Below are 19,846 nucleotides of genomic sequence, written 5' to 3'. Positions count from 1 at the left end.
AAAGCCCATGGCCCATCCCAATGAAATCGGAGTGCATACTGAGTTACTCATGTGGTTTATCCATCCTTTTTTGCAGATCATTTTAGGGGTTGAACCCAAAATTGAAGTATATCAAAATCTCAGGTAGAATATACCAAAGGAAACAGTGGAAGTATTGATTTCTACCATTGAAACCTTTCTAAGGCCCCTAGTAATGTTTATTTGCCATCCAAACTGTTCATAAGATCACGCAGACATGGATGAATGGAAAACACAAATATGATCTTCATCTAAAACTTCTGTGGGCCCCAATAACTTTTCAACCACCTGTAAAAAATCAGGGGTGGGTGTTTACAGGATCTATCATCGAATCTCGTAACGGTGACATAAATTTAAGACCGCATCAACTACTGTTTGTTTGTAGGAGAGCACTACTCTGTGTGTGTGTGAGAAATGTTCCATTGCTCTCAAAGCACATCAAGTGGTAGTGCTCCAAGTTGCATAGGAATCACACACACACATAGATCGATCCTCTGCACTGATCCTCTTCTGCGCAATCACACCGTCAATCGATCCTCTGCACTGATCCTCTTCTGCGCCTCCAAAGACATCTGCAGCAGCATCACTCCTTCTAAACCCTTGAAATTCACATCTATTCCGCCTCTATCTTCAGTTTCTTTCGACCGACGGAAGTTGGACAGCTGGACAGGTGGGGCAGCCAAACGAAGGCCTTGATCGATCTCTAAGATATCTTTCATCGCTGCTGCGATGGAATCGGCGCCATTTCCCGAAGTCAAACAGGTTCTAATCTCTTACCTTCCCCCCAAAACCCTAATCATTAACCGTTCTTGTGAGTAGGATTGAGTTTCTACCTGCTTTGCAAGTGCGCTAGCACTAGGGAGACACGGGCCTCCCGTCACATGGCCCCCACCTTTCTTGTACCTTGGCCCAGGGATCAGGGCCAGTCTGCTCATCAAGCAGGCACATGTTTGTGAGAGAAATGAATGCATGGTGACCAGAGGCCAACATTCAATGCACAAATGCCTGCCTACCTGATGAGCAGACTGGTTTGATTTTTATGAGCCAGCTTGCATGTGCAATGTGTCCTGTCCGATGAACACCTCAGATTTCTCAAGTGTCCGCTACTCTGGCCCGTGTGCTGTTGAGTAGGGTTGGAGTGTCGACGGGCCTCTTGTTATGTGGTCACCACCTTGCTTGTGCCCTGGCCCAGAGCTCAGTGCTCAGGGCTGTATGGTCATCAAGCGGGCAGCATGTTTGCAAGAGAAATGAATGAATTGGTGAGAGGCCAACATTCAATGTACAAGTTCTAGGCCACCAAGGGGGCTGGTTAGATTTTCTTGAGCCAGGATTGGTGCATCCAAATGCCCATACAAGCCAATTTATCAAGATTCGAAGAATTCGCCCGTTCATATTGTCTTAATTGATGATCTGGACTAAATCCGTGGTCTGATGATTAATCTGATGGGATCGACGGTTAGATTACATTGTGGGGCTGGGAGGAGCAATCGGATGGTCATTATATTTATAGGATTAATTTGTTTTAGTTAATTATTAAGTATTTAATAATTATCTGTTTTTGTATTTTTGCCAATTTTTTGGTGGGCCACTTTTGGGATACCAAATGATGTTCGAACGATGCGAAAGTGGTTCCGTTTGATAGCCTACCAAGTTACCTTTCAAATGAGCTCAATATCATGCAACTTTGACTCCATTTGAGTGAATTATGGCCCGGGGTTTTGGTGAATGACTAGTGTCGTGGGTCTGCTCCGCACAGACGTGAGTTCGATTCCCTTCCCCGTGCTTTACGCAATGCACATGGTTTGCGGGTGATTGCGTGCATTTGCAGGGAAGAGTCTCACCTTAAAAAGGGGTGGGGACACTTTCTTGTCAAAAAAAATTTATGGCCTATTTCCATAAAGGCCCACATAGGGTTGACAAGATTTAAGGGTATTTTGGTAATTTTTTGTTTTTAGGGCTTCTCTGCTTGTTTTAAGTCTATATAAAGCTACATTATGGGGGTGTAATGTACTATTATTATGATGAATATTTGAATTCAACTTCTTTGGTTTGCTGTTTATTTATTTGGTTGAAGATTTGGAGAGTTTTTTTTTTTTTTTTGGCTGTATCTAGCATTCAGCTAGAGGATTGTTGGGTTCTTTCTTCTTTTCTTTGATTTATTTGCTTCCCCTTTTGGGGTTTGCATTAATGGGTATCAAAGCAAGTTCCTCTTGGAAAATTCAAAGAAGGTAATTTTCTTATCTCAATCCTACCCTTTCATTTCCCCCTTTCTGAATCTTTCATCTTTCAATTTTATTTTATTTTTTTACTTTTCCATTTCCCTTCCTTCCCAAATCACCAAACTCTAAACCATACCTTTTTCCCCCTATCCCCAAACCCTTCGAACCTCAACCGTACCAAATCCTAATCTTGTTCCAACCCATCAATTCCCTTGCCCTTTCTCTTTTCCTTACAAAAAACGTATCCCAAACCCCATCACCCTCATAAACTTAGATCTAGAACCCAAGTCTATAGTTTAGACTATGTCCTTGTATGGAGATGTCATGGATAGGAAGATGTTCATACGTCTCGTACAATTATCCCTCTCTAGACTCTCTGCCCATCCACTTCTATCGATTTATTCTCATCCAGCTCATTTTGACTACCACGATCATCACCCTTGTCAGCCTGAGTCTCACCCATCTCCATATGGATCTTCTAGAGATTCCTTTCAATGGCCCTTTAGATGTTATGAATAATGACAACCACATGTCGGTTACTCAACATCATCCAATTATACGATATATCATTGATGGCGAAGAATGTTCAAGATATGTGGTAAGAGAATTTGCAGGAAATCAAGGACTGGAGCATTCAAGGAAGATATTGCAAAAGAATTCAAGGAACTTGAGAAGGCAGTGAGAGCTTGCTTTGAGCTCTTGATTGAATGGGAAAAGCACTACGGGTTTCAATCCGTTTTATCTTGACTTCTTAAGATGACGTGGTTGTAGATAGTGTGGCAACCTAAGAGGAATCGTCACCTTCAACTTGTCCACCATACTTTGTGAGGCCATGTCCATACTGTTGCCTCTGTCAATCATGAGTTTGGTAACCTATCGATTTAGTCTCACTTCCTATTGCGACTCGATCGAGCTAGGATGCTGAAGCCTTTGTGCAACATATTAACGAGATATGTGAGAAAGTCAATCAAAAGATCACCCTTAGTAATGAAAATTACCAGGGGCATGCAGATGTTGGACGCTATTTTCCACAATCTCAAGAAGGAGATAGAGTCATAGTGCGGCTCAAGTCTCAGAGGTTTCCAGTAGGCTCTTGTACAAACCTCTACTCTAAAAGGGTAAATTCTTATCATATTTTGAAGGAACTAGGTGATAATGCATATTTAATTGAGCTTCCACCTGAAATGAAGATCTGGCCCGTTTTTAATATGGAAGACCTTATGGTTTATCTTGGACATCATGAAGATGAGAACACGAAAGAATAGGCCATCTAGATAACCCAAGGTACCACGTCAGCTTGAAGAAGTCATTGAAGACGTGTTAGATGATTAAATAGTTTCCACATGCCAAGGAGGATATCAAAAGTTTATCGTCAAGTGGAAGGGCCGATCGAGATCCGACACCACGTGGATTTCAGTAGATGATGTCCAACGCATCAACCCGGAACTCTATGAGGAGTACATTGCCATTTACTTGACGGAGCCGAGTTTTTCCAAGCGGGAGAAATTGATGCAATCGCCCCACATCCTGCACGTGCATGCTCCATACGTGTGCACAAGAAAAGGCCCACTTTCCCTTTTTAGCCTATCTCTAATTTCCTCTTATTTCTTATTTCTAATTAGGGTTTTTTTTTTTAATTATTATTTTTCCATATTTTTACATTAGGCAATGAGCAATCGTAGATTTTTCTTATTTAAGCACTTTCTTAGTTAAAGTGCTTTCTTATTTTTAGAGATTCTTATCCAAGTGTTTTATTCTTTAGGTACTTTTCTATTTTTAAGATCTTGGCTAGCTAGGAATTCTATTTTCATATTCCATAGATTTCATTGAAGAGTGTAAACACTCATTATAAATAAGGCTTAAGCCTATGGAATAAGATAGTTGAATGATATTCTCTTTGAATAATTCTCTTGTTTCTCTACGGTAGTTGTTGAAGGGGAAGGTAGTTTAAGAGTAGAAGATTGTAGAGCTTGCTCACAGTCTTGCATTTTTATTTTTATTTTCTCTTTTATGGTTAGAATCCATTACATTGAATCTTATTGCAATTAGTTTCTTCCTTGATCTAGTTGCATCAAGGATGCATGCATGGTGGGTCCTATCTGCTGAAGGGCTCAAATCTCTAATGCGTCCGCTACCCTATTGTTTGTGCTATTGTGGAGTGGTGTCTTGCTTTTGTCATGTGGACCTCACCTTGCTTGTGCTCCGGCTTAGGGATTAGGGCTGATCTTCTCAAGTGGGCGACATAAAGAAATAATGAATGATGACTAGAGATCTGCATTCATGCACAAGTTACAGCCTACCTGATGAATGAGCATAGTGGTTTGATTTTTTCTAGCCAAAATGCATGCATGGTGGGTCCTATATGATGATCGGTATTTTGGCGTGTGCTGTTGAGTAGTATTGGAGTGGGAACGCGGGCTCCACCTTGCTTGTGCTCTGCCCCAGGGATCAGGGCCGAAGCAATATGTGTGGAAGAGAAATGGATGAATGGTGACCAGAGGCCAATGTTCACTATACGAGTTCCGGCCTACCTCATGAGTAGACTGGTTTGATTTTATTTTACTTTTTATTTTATTTTGTGCTAGGATGTATTTACAGTGGGTCCTATCTGATGCACAACTTAGATCTTTCTCATGTCTTCTACTTTGGCATGTGTGCTCTTGAGTAGGATTCTTATCCTAATTCTCAAAGTGTGTTACTCTATTGCGTTTGGTATGTTTTTGTCTGAAGATTTTGAGGAACTGTGGTCATGTATACTTCCTAACTGTGTGCTCCAATGTAGATCGTGTATAGCTAAACGTTTACACTGAATGGACAGATCCTAACCATTTTCTTGGTGGACATCAAAAGGACGGTTATGAGAAATGATTAAGACTCCAAATTCAATGGACTCCAAATACCATTCACAAATTGGGAAGTCTGAAATTGACTACATGTCTGCCACGCATATCGATATGGTGGATGTGTGCATGTATATGCATTTTGTTTTGTGCATACTATCTTAATCTTCAGATAAGTTTTTGTTATCCTGAATTGCATGGACCCCTTCAAAAAAAATGTGATGGATATTCTTGGGAGCCCTTGATGCAAGGGTTGTTTCTGATTTGAGCTATTTACCACCAGTGGCCAGGGGGAAATTCATCATGGAGAATCAAAGGGTGTTTCTTGGGTTTCTCTAATTTCTATTTGAAGGAAAATTCACATTGATTAGTGATTAGTTACAGGTTGCATTTTTGAAGCTTGTGCATGCATTGGGTTGCGTATGCCTGCCTTGGCTGAGCAAGTCTTAGGAAATCGCAGTGCATGCATGTACGTACTCATGGGAAATTTAACAATCTTCTGAAAAATCTAAACAACAATTTTGCAAGATTCCTATATCATCTATTACCTTTAAACGCATGAACCTCACCTTTGTGCGCAAGTCCCTGTTTGTTGAAAGTTTGATTAATTGAAGATTTAGATTGGATTTTTTAAATTTTAAAAATTTTTTTTGCTGGGAAATAGTAGTTTCTTCTTTATTGCATCTTTGGTTGGGCAATTTTGGGTTATTAGATTTACTTATAATTTGAGTTTTTATGCAAGTGTTGTTTGGATTGTGTAAAGAAAAAGAAAAGAAAAGAAAAATGTAGTACTTATCTAATGATTATTTCTTTTCTATTGTTTCGATAACGAAGAAAAGGTGGATTATGTAAAGCAATTAGGATTCTCTAGTACAAGAAACTATGTGACTATTGTGAGAGGAATGTGTGTTTTCCACGTGCTATCCAAACAAGAACCCTAAGAATGGAATCCATGTTTCAATATTTCTCTTGGAAGTAATGATTAGATAACTATTACAATTTTCTTTTCTTTTGCTTTTCCCACAATCCAAACAGACCCTAACTCCCTAAGGTTCTTGGTTCTAGTAAGTCTGGTGTATATGTTGACAACATTGGCCAACATTTTCAATATTGGTGTGATATGATACTATCCTGGAATGTGAAAAATCTAATATATCTATGATGATGTCATTGACAAATACCAATATATCTCCATAGCTGCAACATTTTCTGGTATTTCCTGCAATATCTATGATATTTCCATGATATCTGTGATGTTTCCATGTTAATCTTCCACTTACAGAACTTAACGAAATTCGTTTCTCTTGATTATTTATCTTTTCCGGCTGATCTCATCTTCTCCGTATCTTTCGATCATCCAAGTGACTTCAATTGCTATATTATTAACTCCCTTGTCATGTCTACTTTGGTGATTTTGTTCTTTCCTTACCTACCGATAGCTCTCTTAATAGTCAGCCCCCCAATTTAGTCTTTGTCAGTCCTTAATTGCTTTCTATTGTTTCACCCAATGGATCGTCTTTTATCCCTTACATTTGTGGGTTATTATTTGTTTGATCCATAAGATCCCACTGTTTCTAATACCTTGTAGTCTACCCTTTTTAGAACAATGCTCATAAGAAGATGCCACTCAGACCTAGCAAAGAAACCCACTTTGTGCTGATTTGGTTCTATTGTTTGTTTTATATTGCTTGTATTGCATGATATTTGAATGATATGAACACATTTGGAGATAATTGCATCACTTATGGCTGACCAGTGTTCGAAATATCGGTATTGCGTTATGATCGCATCCTTGGGATGCCGATACATATCGGTTATTGCATGGGATATATCGTTTGTATCAAATAATTTATCACACTTTTTGGGAAACATGGGGAAATTTTGGGAAAATGATCGAATTTTTTAATGAAACTTCAAGGATTGTTAAAAAAAGACCTTAATACATACTTTTAAATCATAACATCTCAAAAAAGAAGTGCAAATAATAGGTTTCCTTTGTATAGGATCCTTAGCTAGGCTTTGTTTGACTGAACTAATGCAACTATATTCAAATTGAATGTATAACTTGTAGAGTGTATGTGATGATCATTTCATCAAACACTCCTAAATACTTTGAAATTAGTCTTCATTGACAGTTGGTTAAAGGGAAATTTTGAAATAAAAAACTTTTTATTAATTTTTAATTAAAAAATGAATTTTATTTTTCAAAAACTGACAAGGACTTAAATCAGTAGATCAAGCCTCATACATGCTTGATTTTATGTTTGGAGTGCAACATTACAAGCAGTCTGGGAGAAACTGGGAAAATTTTGAATTTTTCCCAATTTTCACCAAATCAGACCACCTATACTCAAAATTTGAAATTAGAGCGTATGTGATGATCATTTCATCAAATACTCCTAAATACTTCGAAATTGTCTCAATTGATAGCTGGTTGAAGGAAAAATTCAAAAAAAAAAACATGGAGAACATGAAGAACGAATGGATATCAAAATCAAAGCTCCAACTACATGATTTTTCATGCAAAACATGAAGAACCAATGTATTTATAACCATTTGACACTAATTTAACATCATTTCAACAAAAAAAGGATCGAAAGTTGAAAATTCTCACCAACTCGAACATGTGGGATATATCGGCACTACTTGTGCATTTCACATCACAAAGGTGGGATACAAGATATATTGTGGGATATATCGGCCGATATCGTTGATATTTAAAAGATTGTGGCTGACAATGCATAATTTTGTCCCCTAAACAAGGGAAAACTATCAGGCACAATTTTCTTTTTCTTTTTTCTTTTCCATTTTTTTAAAAAAAATGTTTTAAGTGTGTAATAATGTCTTTTTAACATCTCTTGAGGGTCCACTGAAAAATTTCACCATTTTCCTAAAGTTACCCTGATGTTTCCCTTAGATAGGTGATACATGCTGTGTTTCTTGATGTTTCCATGATATTTCTGTGTCCCAAGGGTGAGATCCAGATACTTCAAACACCGTGAAGAGGATGGGGTCAACTAAAACTTGATAGTATTTTCCACCATTGCTGCCAGATTTATCATACAATTCCTCATTTTGTAGTAGGATAGATTGCCTTTTTCAGAAACAGGGTTCTATTTGTGTTCACAACTGAATTGAATAGTGGACATTTAGTTCATCGATATAAGGTGACCAGGTTGACGGCCAAGGGAAACACCCTCTCTCTCATATCCTTATCATTTGGATTTTTTACTCCTTCCGATTTTTGTTCTCCTCTCTCTCTCTCTCTATCCCTCCTTTTCACATCCTTTGGATTTCTGTTCTTTTTATCTCTGTCTTGCCGTGAAATATATGGTATATATATGTACAAAAGTTGAGAAAAGAATGAGGCTGCCCCTATGGCTGGAGGAAAAAAATTGGATAGGAGGCGTTGCTTTGCTGCAAATAAATCTCTTTTGCTACTCAGACTTGCTGAGATGTGTTCTCTCTTCCGTTTTGTGTAGTGAGCTTGAGGACGTCTCTCTCTCTCTCTCTCTCTCTCTCTCTCTCTCTCTCTCTCTCTCTCATGGATTTTACTCTATAAAAATCAAACAGACTGTCGTGATATTTTCTGGTATTTATAATGAGGAAGTAGCCCTTAAATTGCATTTATGGTCATTTCAAAACTGTCAAGAGAGTACTGTATCCTAGACACCTTATTGGGCTAATTATTGCAATTCAACTTGATAGTGTATCGAAGCTCAACCTAATGTACTAAGTAGCGCCAAGCCAATCTTATCGTAAGACAATTGTTGAGGATCCATTGAGTTATAAACTTGGAAAGCTAAAGTAATTTGACCATGGGTCTTCAGCCTCACATTTTATTTATTGCAATATCATGGCATATGGGTGTGGTCCTGAAGCCTGCTTGCATGCTAATAGTTGATCCACTTGAGCTTTTAGTTGAATCTGGCACCAAAAGAGGAAGACTAACTATGTGCTCGGTACTCTTGTTCTTTTTTGTTACATCTTTCTGTATTTTTTTTGTAAACTAGAAAATCAAATTTCGTGAATCTTGCATTTTGATATTTTTTGGTTTCAAACCAATGCGGTTTGTTGGCGGTTGCCATGCTCTAAAAATATGAAGATGATGATGAAGTCAAAGCGTTCTGAGTTTGTTTATTAGCATATAATCTAGCTGAGAAGCACAGAATAGTTTCTTATTTTAATTTTGATGAAGATTCAGCTTGCCGCTAGGTATGATGATTCAGCTTTAAATAGTTAGTTAGATACACAAGATTTTGGCTGAAGGTTCCTTTATATTGGTTAGTTTTCAATTTTATTAAAAAATTAAATATGAGCTCTATATTCTTCAGATGAGTCAAGGATTTGGCAGATTCATTAACTATAATGCCATAAGTTCTCAAGGCTAGTTTGTTTTTAGGTTTGAATACTTCAGCTCTTTTTTTTCTTTTTTTTTTTTGTTGAGAGGTTTAGATCAGCTAGTTTTGGGTGCATTGTTCTTAATTTTTGTTTTTCTTTAAAAGAAAAGAGTTGTTCTCAATTCTTATTGGCTTTTGTCTTTGAGAATGGCTATTTTTTAACCTTAACATTTTAGGTTAATTAATTTATTTAAAAAAATGCTTGAGAATTAATTAGTGGTACGTTATTTGATAACATGCGCATAATAAGCAAGTATTTTGTGGTGTAGTCGTCATCATCTAAGCCTTATCCCAAATAATTGGGGTCAGCTATATTTTGTGGGGTAGTAGGGACTGAAATTATCATTATTTTGAATGGCCACAAAAATTAAGTACTAAAACTACATTCGATCTCGAGGAAAAGAAATGGGCACTAGAACTGAGTGTGACCTTTTTTCATGTGGTTGTTCTACACTTTGTTAGAGGGAGGTTTGACAGAATCTCCAATGGTCATGATTTGGTCCGTTTCTATGCTGCCCAGGGTTGTGGTCTTCCACTGGCTGGTGGCTCCTGATAAAGTCATCACTATCGATCATTTTCATAGTAGAATCTGTGCTCGAAGGATATCGATTTGGAGGATGGTGGACCATTGATTCATTCATTGCTGATCGCCCACTTGATGTGGATAAAGATCTGTAGCTTGCTTGGGGTGGCTTGGACTGTAAAGGTTGGCTGATGATTGGAGGCATGGAAGTTTTGGGTTCTGTTCATCCGAACGTCTTGTGCTTCGGGATCACAGCATTATGGCCACTAGCAGTTTATTTGGAAAGAGCAGAACAATAACTCCTTTGGGAATAAAGGGAAAGAGGAGAATAGGGTTGTTGCTAGGATTCTTGGTATAGTCACATCATCGGTCGTGGTTTGTAATGGATTCATCAGGGATCGGGACAAGAAGTGATCTTCTACGTGGTTGGTTTGAGGGTGTGGAGGGTTTTAGATGGGTGCCATCCTACTTATGCTCAGTGGCTTTCCTTGCTGAAGCTAAACTCTGATGGTTGTTTGATGGGAAAACCCAGGCCTATGGGAGTGGTTTGCACTGTTTGGGACAAAATGGGAGGTTGGAGAAGGATTTTCTTTGGTTTGTTAGGGTATAGTGAGTCTGTGACTCATCAAAGTGGAGATAGGAGCCATGTGAACGTGATTTCAACTGATCAAGAGATTCTTATATTCCATGAAGAGGCAGTGGCAACACAGAGTGGCTTTTTCAATGCCGTGAGACGGATGAGCTCCTTGGGACCTTTTATGTGGAGGTGCAAACTGGATGGGGGAAGTTAGGTTGTTGTTTCATGGGCTATCATAACCCCCCCCCCCCCCCCCCCCCCACCGGTTCATATTCACAGGGAAGGGAACTCTGGAGCAGATGCATTAGCTTGGGAAGGTGTTAGTAGACCTCTGGTTTTTGGAGATTCAGTCTCCCTGTTGTAAATCCATTCATAGACGGAGCCAAAAAAAAAAAAAAAGAGAGAGAGAGAGAGAAAAAGAGGTTAGAAACTTAGAATTATACTTGTTTTTCATTAAAGATGCATCTGTTGGAGTCTTCCATTAATTCTTTCATATGAGGATGCATAATACTACAATTTCTTACAAAACCCATGCTGGCATAGCGTCACAGTAATCTCGACAAAACAATATAAATTAGGACCAGTTCTGTTTTCAACTGAGGATGCAGATATTGCTAGTTGGTAACTTATTTTTTATTTATTTTTATAAAGATGTAAAGTGCTGAAGAAATGGCATATGACATTACTGAAAAAGCACAGGCACAATGGACAAATTCAGTTGTATACATTGCAAGTTTCAAAACTTCTTTACTGAATAAATTAACGACTGTCAATCTCAACAAGCTGGTACTTTCAATGGCCATGTTTTAAAACTCAGACTGGATGGTTTAGGTCAAAGCTGGTGACAGAAAAAGGCAAGGCCACTATGAAACATGGTCAGTTGAGTGGATAATTGTTTCGTAAGAAAAAAAAGGCAGCTATATCTGTCGAAGCTTTAAACCACGATTTCTACTAGGAAATTGAACACACTAACCAAAACGCTCATAGCAGTTCACTTGCTATTTCTTCTATTTTTACGATTTTGGATTAAGCAGATCTCTGGGTTGAAATGGGCCAGAGTGGGTCTAACTGGTTGGGTCAGCTTGGAGTGGACCAATTGCAAAAGCGTGTTGGGGTCCAGTCTGGTTTTTGAAACATTGGTTATTACTTAATAGAATATTTGACTTGGGAGTTTCTCTTTTGTTAATTTTTATTAATGTTTTGACATTCCTCTGAGAGATGCAACACTAAATTTCATTAGGTCATGAGGGGTTTTCTTTAATGATAGTCTGAGCTCATGTGATGATTGAAGTATCTATGGATGGATGGCTTGCAGATTCTCATTACTTTGAAAACCTCATAAGCCTATATCTGGTAGTTATATGCTGTTACACTGTTCTGGATTTTTTTTATTCTGCTTTAGCTATTATGTTCTTTTAAAAAGAGTTAAGACAAAAACTCAAACTTACAAGATGGTGTGTGTTATGTCAACCAATGGTTATCTTGAATGTGCAGGACATATCGGATGAATTGGATTTGAAAGTCAAAAAGTACCTGCGGGGAGATGGTACTGATTTGGAGGTACATTTTTTTTGTTGTGATTATACCTCTTTTCCTGATGGTCTGGTTTAAATTGATTTTCCTGATGGGTGGTGATTTCCTTATATTTGCAGGTTTTACAAGATAAAAAGCTGAAAGGCCAACTTGCTGTTAGAGAAGAATTATATGGAAAATCTGCAAAAGCTGCTGCTAAGGCTGAAAAGGTCATTTTTTTTTTAAAAAAATTTTTACTTTCATTCATTTTTCATGGTCAAAGTCAACGGGTTTCTCCACTGATTAGAGATCTTTTCTGTCACAAGGTGGAATTTATAAATGGAAGCAGTTTGCTTTTCAGCATTCACTGTTTAAGTTATCATGGGTGTCCGGATGTTTGAGTAGTGGTGTTGTTTCATGGCAATTGTATTCACTTTTGTTTGAAATCACCATTGACCTCCCCATGTGCAATCTCACACTTGAGTTGTGAAGCTATCATGAGAAGAAAGGTCACAACAACTAATGATTAGAAGGCTAAACTTCCTACTTGAAGGTATATTCAATTGGGATCTGTAGGGTGTTCTATAGGTAGCTATAAAAGGCAAGGCAGAGTTATGGTTCTTTCTTCCCCTCCAAGCACATGTTGAGACTTGAGGTTTCTTGATAGGGGTAGGGAGCCTTACTGGATCCTCTCGATGGTGGGCTGAGCTTGAAAAGGAATAGATCATTCAGTCCAAGCTAGGTGACTTTCTACCTGTTGTGTGGTAGATAGTTTCTGGTTAATCCAGTGTACTACTTAAATCTTTCTCATTTGACATATTTAAGCCCATCAGATTTTTTGGTCAGGCATGAAGATGGACTCTTTTTCTTCAAATTTCAGGATGAAGGTTATGATTTAACTTGGATGGTCTGTGGTAGTGGAGCTTGGTTGTTTGCAAAAGGTTCTTTGATGCAGGACATGAATTTGAATATGATATGCAAGATTTCAAGCTTAGATCATACCAATTTAGAAACAATCATACAAATTCCACATTCCACATGAAAATCCAAACATTCAATTAAAGGGGAATCTATGCGGGTCCAGGCCTACATAGGCTAGGACTGGGACAATAAAATTTATAAGTCAAACAATGCTTAAAGAAAAATAGAAATCAACTACACATGCATAAGAATCAGTCCCTAATCCAAGGGATTCCTCAATCTCAATTCAAGGAACCCTAGGGTGAGAAAATAGGCAAATAACTTAGGAAATACGTAATCTAGGGCCAGGATTCATGAAAACGGCTATAAGAGGATAAAAGAGGATAAAAACCTAAGCCAAAACACGATCCCACGTGTGGACAGTGGGCCTGGGGCGCTCGCACGTGCGCAGGTACCTGGCCGCATGTGTGAGGGGGCGTCAATGGCGGAAAAACTCTCCTTGACCCTAGTCGGCCAGGGGTATGCTCCAAAACCCCGAAGTTTCAGGTCGATCCGAGCTACGGCTTGTGCGTGGTACTCCGCCGAAGTTTCAGCCCTCCTGCGGGCTGAAATCTGGAAACCTGCTGTAATGAAGAAAACTAATGCAACAAAGGACGAATTTGAAGCACGGATGGTGGTAAAAGATGGAAAAAAAAAGAAGAGATGATGGACGATGGGGTGAATCGGGATCGATGTGGCTTCGCACTACGGTAGTTAGCCCTTTGAAAAGGGAGGGCTTCGCACCCACTTTTGATATCTTTCACAATTCATGAAGAGAGCAGAAAAATAAAGCAGGAATTTTTTATTAAACTTGAATGAATCAAAAGAACTACAAGGGTTGCCTATTTATAGGGAAAACCCTATACCCCAAAAACTCGTACCATGTGCGCAACCTATTACTTGGCGATGAAGTAAACTAAAATAAAAACCAAACAGAGAAATCTAAAGTGTTCACGATGTTCTAAATAATAACAATAAGCAAAACCTAAAATATGAAATCAATCCGACGAATGGCACGATCAGGAGATCCCATGATGGGCTTTTCTTGACTATCGGGCCCACTTTTTTAAACTAAAACTTGTCTTCTAGCTAAGAGGCCCTCCCTGGACGTCGTCATCGAGCCAGATCAAAAGTGGGGTCCTTCTGTGTATGCACGTGCGTAGGGGTGGTGGTGTGCGGGCGTGCGTGTGCACGATGTCCTCATCAACTCTCCCCGACTGCGAAGATTTCGCCACTGGTGAAATAAAACTCCTGAACCGTTATAGGATGTCGGGATCAAGTCTCTGAAGCTCCTCCTCAGTGAGCCACTGATGGGGACATCATGCGCACACGCGCACGCACACCACCCCCCTACGCAGTACGTACGCAGAAGGAGGGCCCCACCATCGATCTGGCTCGATGATGACATCCAAGGAGGGCCTCCTAGCTAGAAGACAAGTTTTGATTCAAAAAAGGTGGGCCCGATAGTCAAGAAAAATCCATCATGGAATCTCATGATCGTGGCCCACTCGTCGGATTGATTTCATATTTTAGGTGTTGCTTATTGTTATTATTTAGAACATCGTGAACGCTTTAGATTTCTTTGTTTGGTTTTTATTTTAGTTTACTTCAGTGCCAAAGAATAGGTTGCGCACATGGTGCGAATTTTTGGGGTATAGGGTTTTCCCTATAAATAGGCACCCCTTGTAGTTTTTTTCATTCATTCAAGTTTAATAAAAATTCCTGCTTTATTTTTCTGCTCTCCTTGAGTTGTGGAAGAATTCAAAAGTGGGTGCGAAGCCCTCCCTTCTTCGAAGGGCTAACTACCGTGGTGCGAAGCCACATCTATCCCCATCCGCCCTTACCCTCTTCCATCCACATTTCTCATTTTCTATCATCATTATTGTTTTGAATTTCTCAGCTTTTGCAGCTATTCATCTCCTTACAGCCAGTTTTCAGAATCTGAACCTGTAGGAGGGTTGAAACTTCGGTAAAACACTACGCCTCGACTTTACATTGGATCGTCGTCAAACTTGGAGGGATTGGAAGTCTCCTCTGGCCAACCAAGGCATAGGTGTCACTTTGGGGAGACAGGCTTCCATCACACGTGCGGCCAACCCACCCGCGCAAGTGCGTTAGCCTCGGGCCACCATCTACACGCAGGAGCTTTCTCTGGGTCAGGTTTTCCTTTTTTCATTCCTATTTCATAAACCCCAGCCTTAGTTTGCATTAGCCCTAATTTATTTGCCCCTTTTTTCACCCTAGGGTTCCTCGAACTAAGATTGGGGAATCCCTTGGATTAGGGACTGTTTGCTATGCATGTGTGGTTGATTTCTATTTTCCTTTGAACATTGTTTGGTTTATAATTTTTGTTGGTCCAGTCTTAGCCTATGTAGGCCTGGACCGCATAGATTCCCCTTTACTTGAATGTTTGGACTTTTTATGTGGGATATGGAATTTGTGTAATTGTTTCTGAACTAAGGTGATTTTAAGCCTGAAATCTCACACATCATGTTTAATTTCATGTCCTGCATCAGCCACGTGCTGTCTGAAGTTGGGCGTGACTTTCATTTAACTAGGTATTTTTGAAACCCACCATCCGATGTGGAAATTATCTCATGGTCCGGGATATCCTCTATATCCTCTCTAGGTGTGTGAAGGATAGGTATGGGAGGCAGAGGCTGGGATGAAAGGTCGGGAAGAGGCCATGGATCAAAGGGTAAGTCTGGGGAATCAGGATGGGTGGGCGAAGGGCCGGACAAAGTATCAGTGGGTCCCTGAAAAGCAACTAGATCCTCCACATTGAATGTGGAACTAATTCCCATGGAAGGTGGAAGATCTACCTCATATGCATTGAGACCGTTTCGCTTTATAATTTTGAAGGGCCCAGCGCTACGCGCGTGTAACTTGCGAACGGCCCCTAGAGGGTACCGCTTGGGCCTGATGCGGACCATCGCAAAGTCCTCAATATTGAACTCTTTGAAACGTCTATGTTGTTCTGCAGAAAATTTGTAATGTTCATTACTAGTAGTGATCTTTCGCCTGATTTCTTGATGCAATGAATGTATGTGATGCGCAAAAGACTCTGCAGACTCTGATGGCCTATGGGACAATGACATGGGGATAAGATCAATAGGCTTCCTAGGCTTGTAACTAGTAACAACTTTAAAAGGACTTAGACCTGTGGACCTATTGACAGAACTATTGTATACAAACTCGGCTATGGGTAGTACGGTGTCCCATGTCTTGGTATGCTCCCCCACTAAACATCGAAGTAAACTCCCTAGGCTACTATTAACCACCTCAGTCTGGCCATCAGTCTGAGGGTGGTAGGCAGAAGAAAATTGGAACCTAGTATTCATCATGTGCCATAGTGTCTTCCAAAAGTTACTCATGAATCTCACGCCACGGTCAGACACTATGGTTTTTGGTAACCCATGCAGTTTGACGACCTCACTAAAGAACAACTTGGCAACATGAGATGCGTCGGAGGTCTTAGAACAAGGAATGAAGTGGGTCATTTTAGAGAAACGGTCCCCGACAACAAATATGGAGTCATGCTTTCGAATAGTCTTGGGAAGTCCAAGCACGAAGTCCATACTGATGTCCTACCAAGGAATGAATAGGACTGGGAAAGGTGTATATAATCCTGTATTCTGTTTCCTCTGCTTTGCCAGTTGACAAGTACGGCATTGTTCTATAATTTTGGCCACGTCCCACTTGAGGCTTGGCCAATGAAATCTAATCCTCCACTAAGGCAATGGTCTTGTCACGATCGAAATGACCCGCGACCCCCCTGAATGTAACTCCCAGACGACAAAATCACAAAGGGAGGTGCGTAGTATGCACAAGCGGTCACTCCTAAACAAATATCCGTCCAAAATCAAATATCATTGTTAGCTCCTAACGGATTCTCTAATAAAGACATATACAAAACTCCAAAATCTAGACACTCAGAATACTCTTCTTTGATGTGCTCAAGGCCCGTAACTTCAATGCTCATGGAGTTGAGTAATGCGACTCGACGACTCAACGCGTCGACAGACTTATTCTCTACACCGGCCTTGTGCTTAAGCACAAAAGTGTACTCTTGAAGGAATTGAACCCACTTAGCGTGCCTGAGGCTTAATTTCTTCTGAGAGTTCAAGTATCTCAAGGCCTCGTGATTTGAGAACAAGACAAATTCTTGCGGTAACAGGTAATCTCGCTAATGGCGTAGTGATTGCACTATCGCGTAGAATTCCTAGTCATAGGTAGAATATCTTTGCTTCGCCTCATTCATTTTCTCACTAAAAAAGACGACAGGGTACCCTTCCTGGCTAAGTACTCCTCCTATGCCGACTCCTGACGCGTCACATGCGACTTCAAAAGCTTTTGAAAAATATGGAAGTCGCGTGACTGGAGCTTCGATCATCTTAACCTTTATCTCCTTGAAGGCCTTCGAGGCGGCCTTTATCCATTGAAACTCTCCTTTTTTTATGCAGTCCGTGATGGGAGCCACACTAGAACTGAAGCCTCGAATGAACCGCCTATAAAAAGTAGTTAAGCCATGAAAGCTGCGCACCTCATGAATATTGCGCGGTTCAGGCCAATTAACGATGACCTTGACCTTCTCGGGATCCGTCGATATGCCCTCAGCTGACACAATAAAACCTAAAAAGATCACACTACTAGACAAGAACGCGCACTTCTTTAGGTTGGCGTACAACTTCTCGGCCCTAAGGAATCCACAAACCTGCATCAAATGGTTGAGATGTTGCTCCTTAGTCATGCTATAAATCAAGATATCATCAAAGTATACGACCAATAACTTCCCCATGAAGGGTCTCAACACTTGGGTCATCACACGCATGAAAGTGCTTGAGGCATTAGTTAACCCAAAAGGCATAACTAGTCACTCATATAGCCCATCCTTCTTCTTGAAGGCCGTCTTCCACTCATCACCAAGGCATATACGGATTTGTTGATACCCACTTTTGAGGTCAATTTTTGAGAAGATAGTAACATTGGCCATCATATCTAGCATGTCATCAAGATGCGGTATGGGAAACCGATACTTGACTGCGATTTTGTTGATAACCCTACTATTAACACACATCCTCCATGTGCCATCCTTCTTAGGTGTAAGAAGGGCGGGTAGGGCATACGGACTCATGCTCTCTCGAATGAAACCCTTCTTTAGGAGTTCATCAATCTCCCTCTTGAACTCAGCATGCTCCTTTGGGTTCATTCTGTAATGCGGAAGGTTTGGTAGAGTTGCCTAGGGATTAAATCAATGGCATGCTGTATATCCCTCATAGGGGGAAGCTCATTCGGTAGATCATTAGGAAAGACATCATGAAACTTATGTACTACCTGAATGGCCTCAGTGGGTAATTCTACGCTAGTCTCTGGTACACTCTTCCTAGCCACAAGGGCATATATCATTGAGTCCGCCTCCGTCTCTCGCTCAAAGTCTTTGGCATTCAAAATATGGAGTAGTTTGGACTTTGACTTCGACCCCTTCACTTCTTTTGGGCCGCTCACACCACTCTGTGTAGTGAACTCTTTTCCAGTTGTATTCTTGGGTGGCAGAGGATTTAGCTTGACCTTCTTGCCCTCAAACCATAATGTACACACATTTGAACGACCAAATATGGTAACATCCCTGTCATAGAGCCACGGCCTACCTAGAATGATATGGCCCACATCCATAGGAACAACATCACACCAAATTGTATCTTTATATGATCCGAACTGAATAGGGACAAGACAGCGGTGTGAGACTGGAATGGATGTTTCATCAACCTAAGAGACTCTATGGGGCTGAGGATGGGCTTCCAGCTTGAAGCCCAAGCGACTCACAGTGTTAGTCGATGTCACGTTGGCGCAACTACCACTATCCACGATCATCTTACAGCTTTTTTCCCCACATTTTGTATAAGTGTAGAGGATCATGTTGCAGCGCTAGTCATCAGTGTTCTTGGCTTGAGCTAGGGAGCAACGCACAATTGCGAGCGTCACAAACTCTTGTGCTCCCTCTTCCTTTCTACTAGGGGTTTCGACTGACTCATATTCCTCCTCACTATCACTCTCTGGGGGCACTACTTATACTTGCCCATCAATAAGGAATACTTTGGTGTCCTCTCTCTTGCCGCACTGGTGAGCAAAATGACCAAACCCTTGACACCTAAAACACCTAGTGGCCCTACTTCCACGTGAACTAGACCTGACAATCTCTTTACCCTTATCATCCCTAGGTCTGGGCTGAATATTAGGGGACGGTTTGTTTTGGAATCCCGTGTTAGGTCTAGCCCCAGAGGGGTTGGCCTTAACACCGGATTCGCGAAAGTCAAATCGTCTTCCCACAGATGCTTTAAGGTATTGCTCGACATCAAACACTACTTGGTACAATTGTTCAATAGTGTCTATCTCTTTGGCGAGCAATTCTCTCCTGATGTCAGGACGTAGACCCGTTTTGAAACAAGCAAGGGTAAGTCTTCACCTCATCTCGGGTCCTCATAGCGGGTCATATTGAGTATTCACAGTGCACTTCAAACTTCTTGAGGTCACTGTTTCTTGCATAGTTCGCAACACTCATGATGGAGAATGCACTCGTGGTGAATTCCCTACGAGAAAATCGGGGAATCTATGCGGGTCCAGACCTCAAATGATGCTCAAAGAGAAATAGAAATCAGAATCCCTAATCCAAGGGATTCCCAATTCAAGGAACCCTAGGGGGAGAAAATAGGCAAATAACTTAGGGAAAACGTAATATAGGGCTAGGATTCATGAAAATGGCTATGAGAGGATAAAAGAGGATAAAAACCTGAGCCAAA

At 40.4% G+C, this 19,846-nt stretch overlaps 1 protein-coding gene across 1 annotated transcript in view; it reads left to right on the top strand.

Moving 5' to 3' along the window:
- Positions 1-537: 537 nt before the first annotated feature.
- Positions 538-19,846, top strand: part of LOC131253025 (probable U3 small nucleolar RNA-associated protein 7) — a 55,538-nt gene continuing 36,229 nt past the window's right edge. The window contains exons 1-3 of the mRNA XM_058253857.1: positions 538-780; positions 12,072-12,137; positions 12,230-12,319. Of these exons, the coding sequence (XP_058109840.1) occupies positions 748-780; positions 12,072-12,137; positions 12,230-12,319 (189 nt within the window). The 5' untranslated portion in view covers positions 538-747. The remainder of the gene's footprint in view (positions 781-12,071; positions 12,138-12,229; positions 12,320-19,846) is intronic.

This window comes from Magnolia sinica, chromosome 1 (assembly GCF_029962835.1).
Source record: "Magnolia sinica isolate HGM2019 chromosome 1, MsV1, whole genome shotgun sequence".
Classification (NCBI taxonomy): Eukaryota; Viridiplantae; Streptophyta; class Magnoliopsida; order Magnoliales; family Magnoliaceae; genus Magnolia; species Magnolia sinica.
Note: the sequence above shows the minus strand (reverse complement) of the source record. Positions and strands in the feature narration are given on the sequence as shown.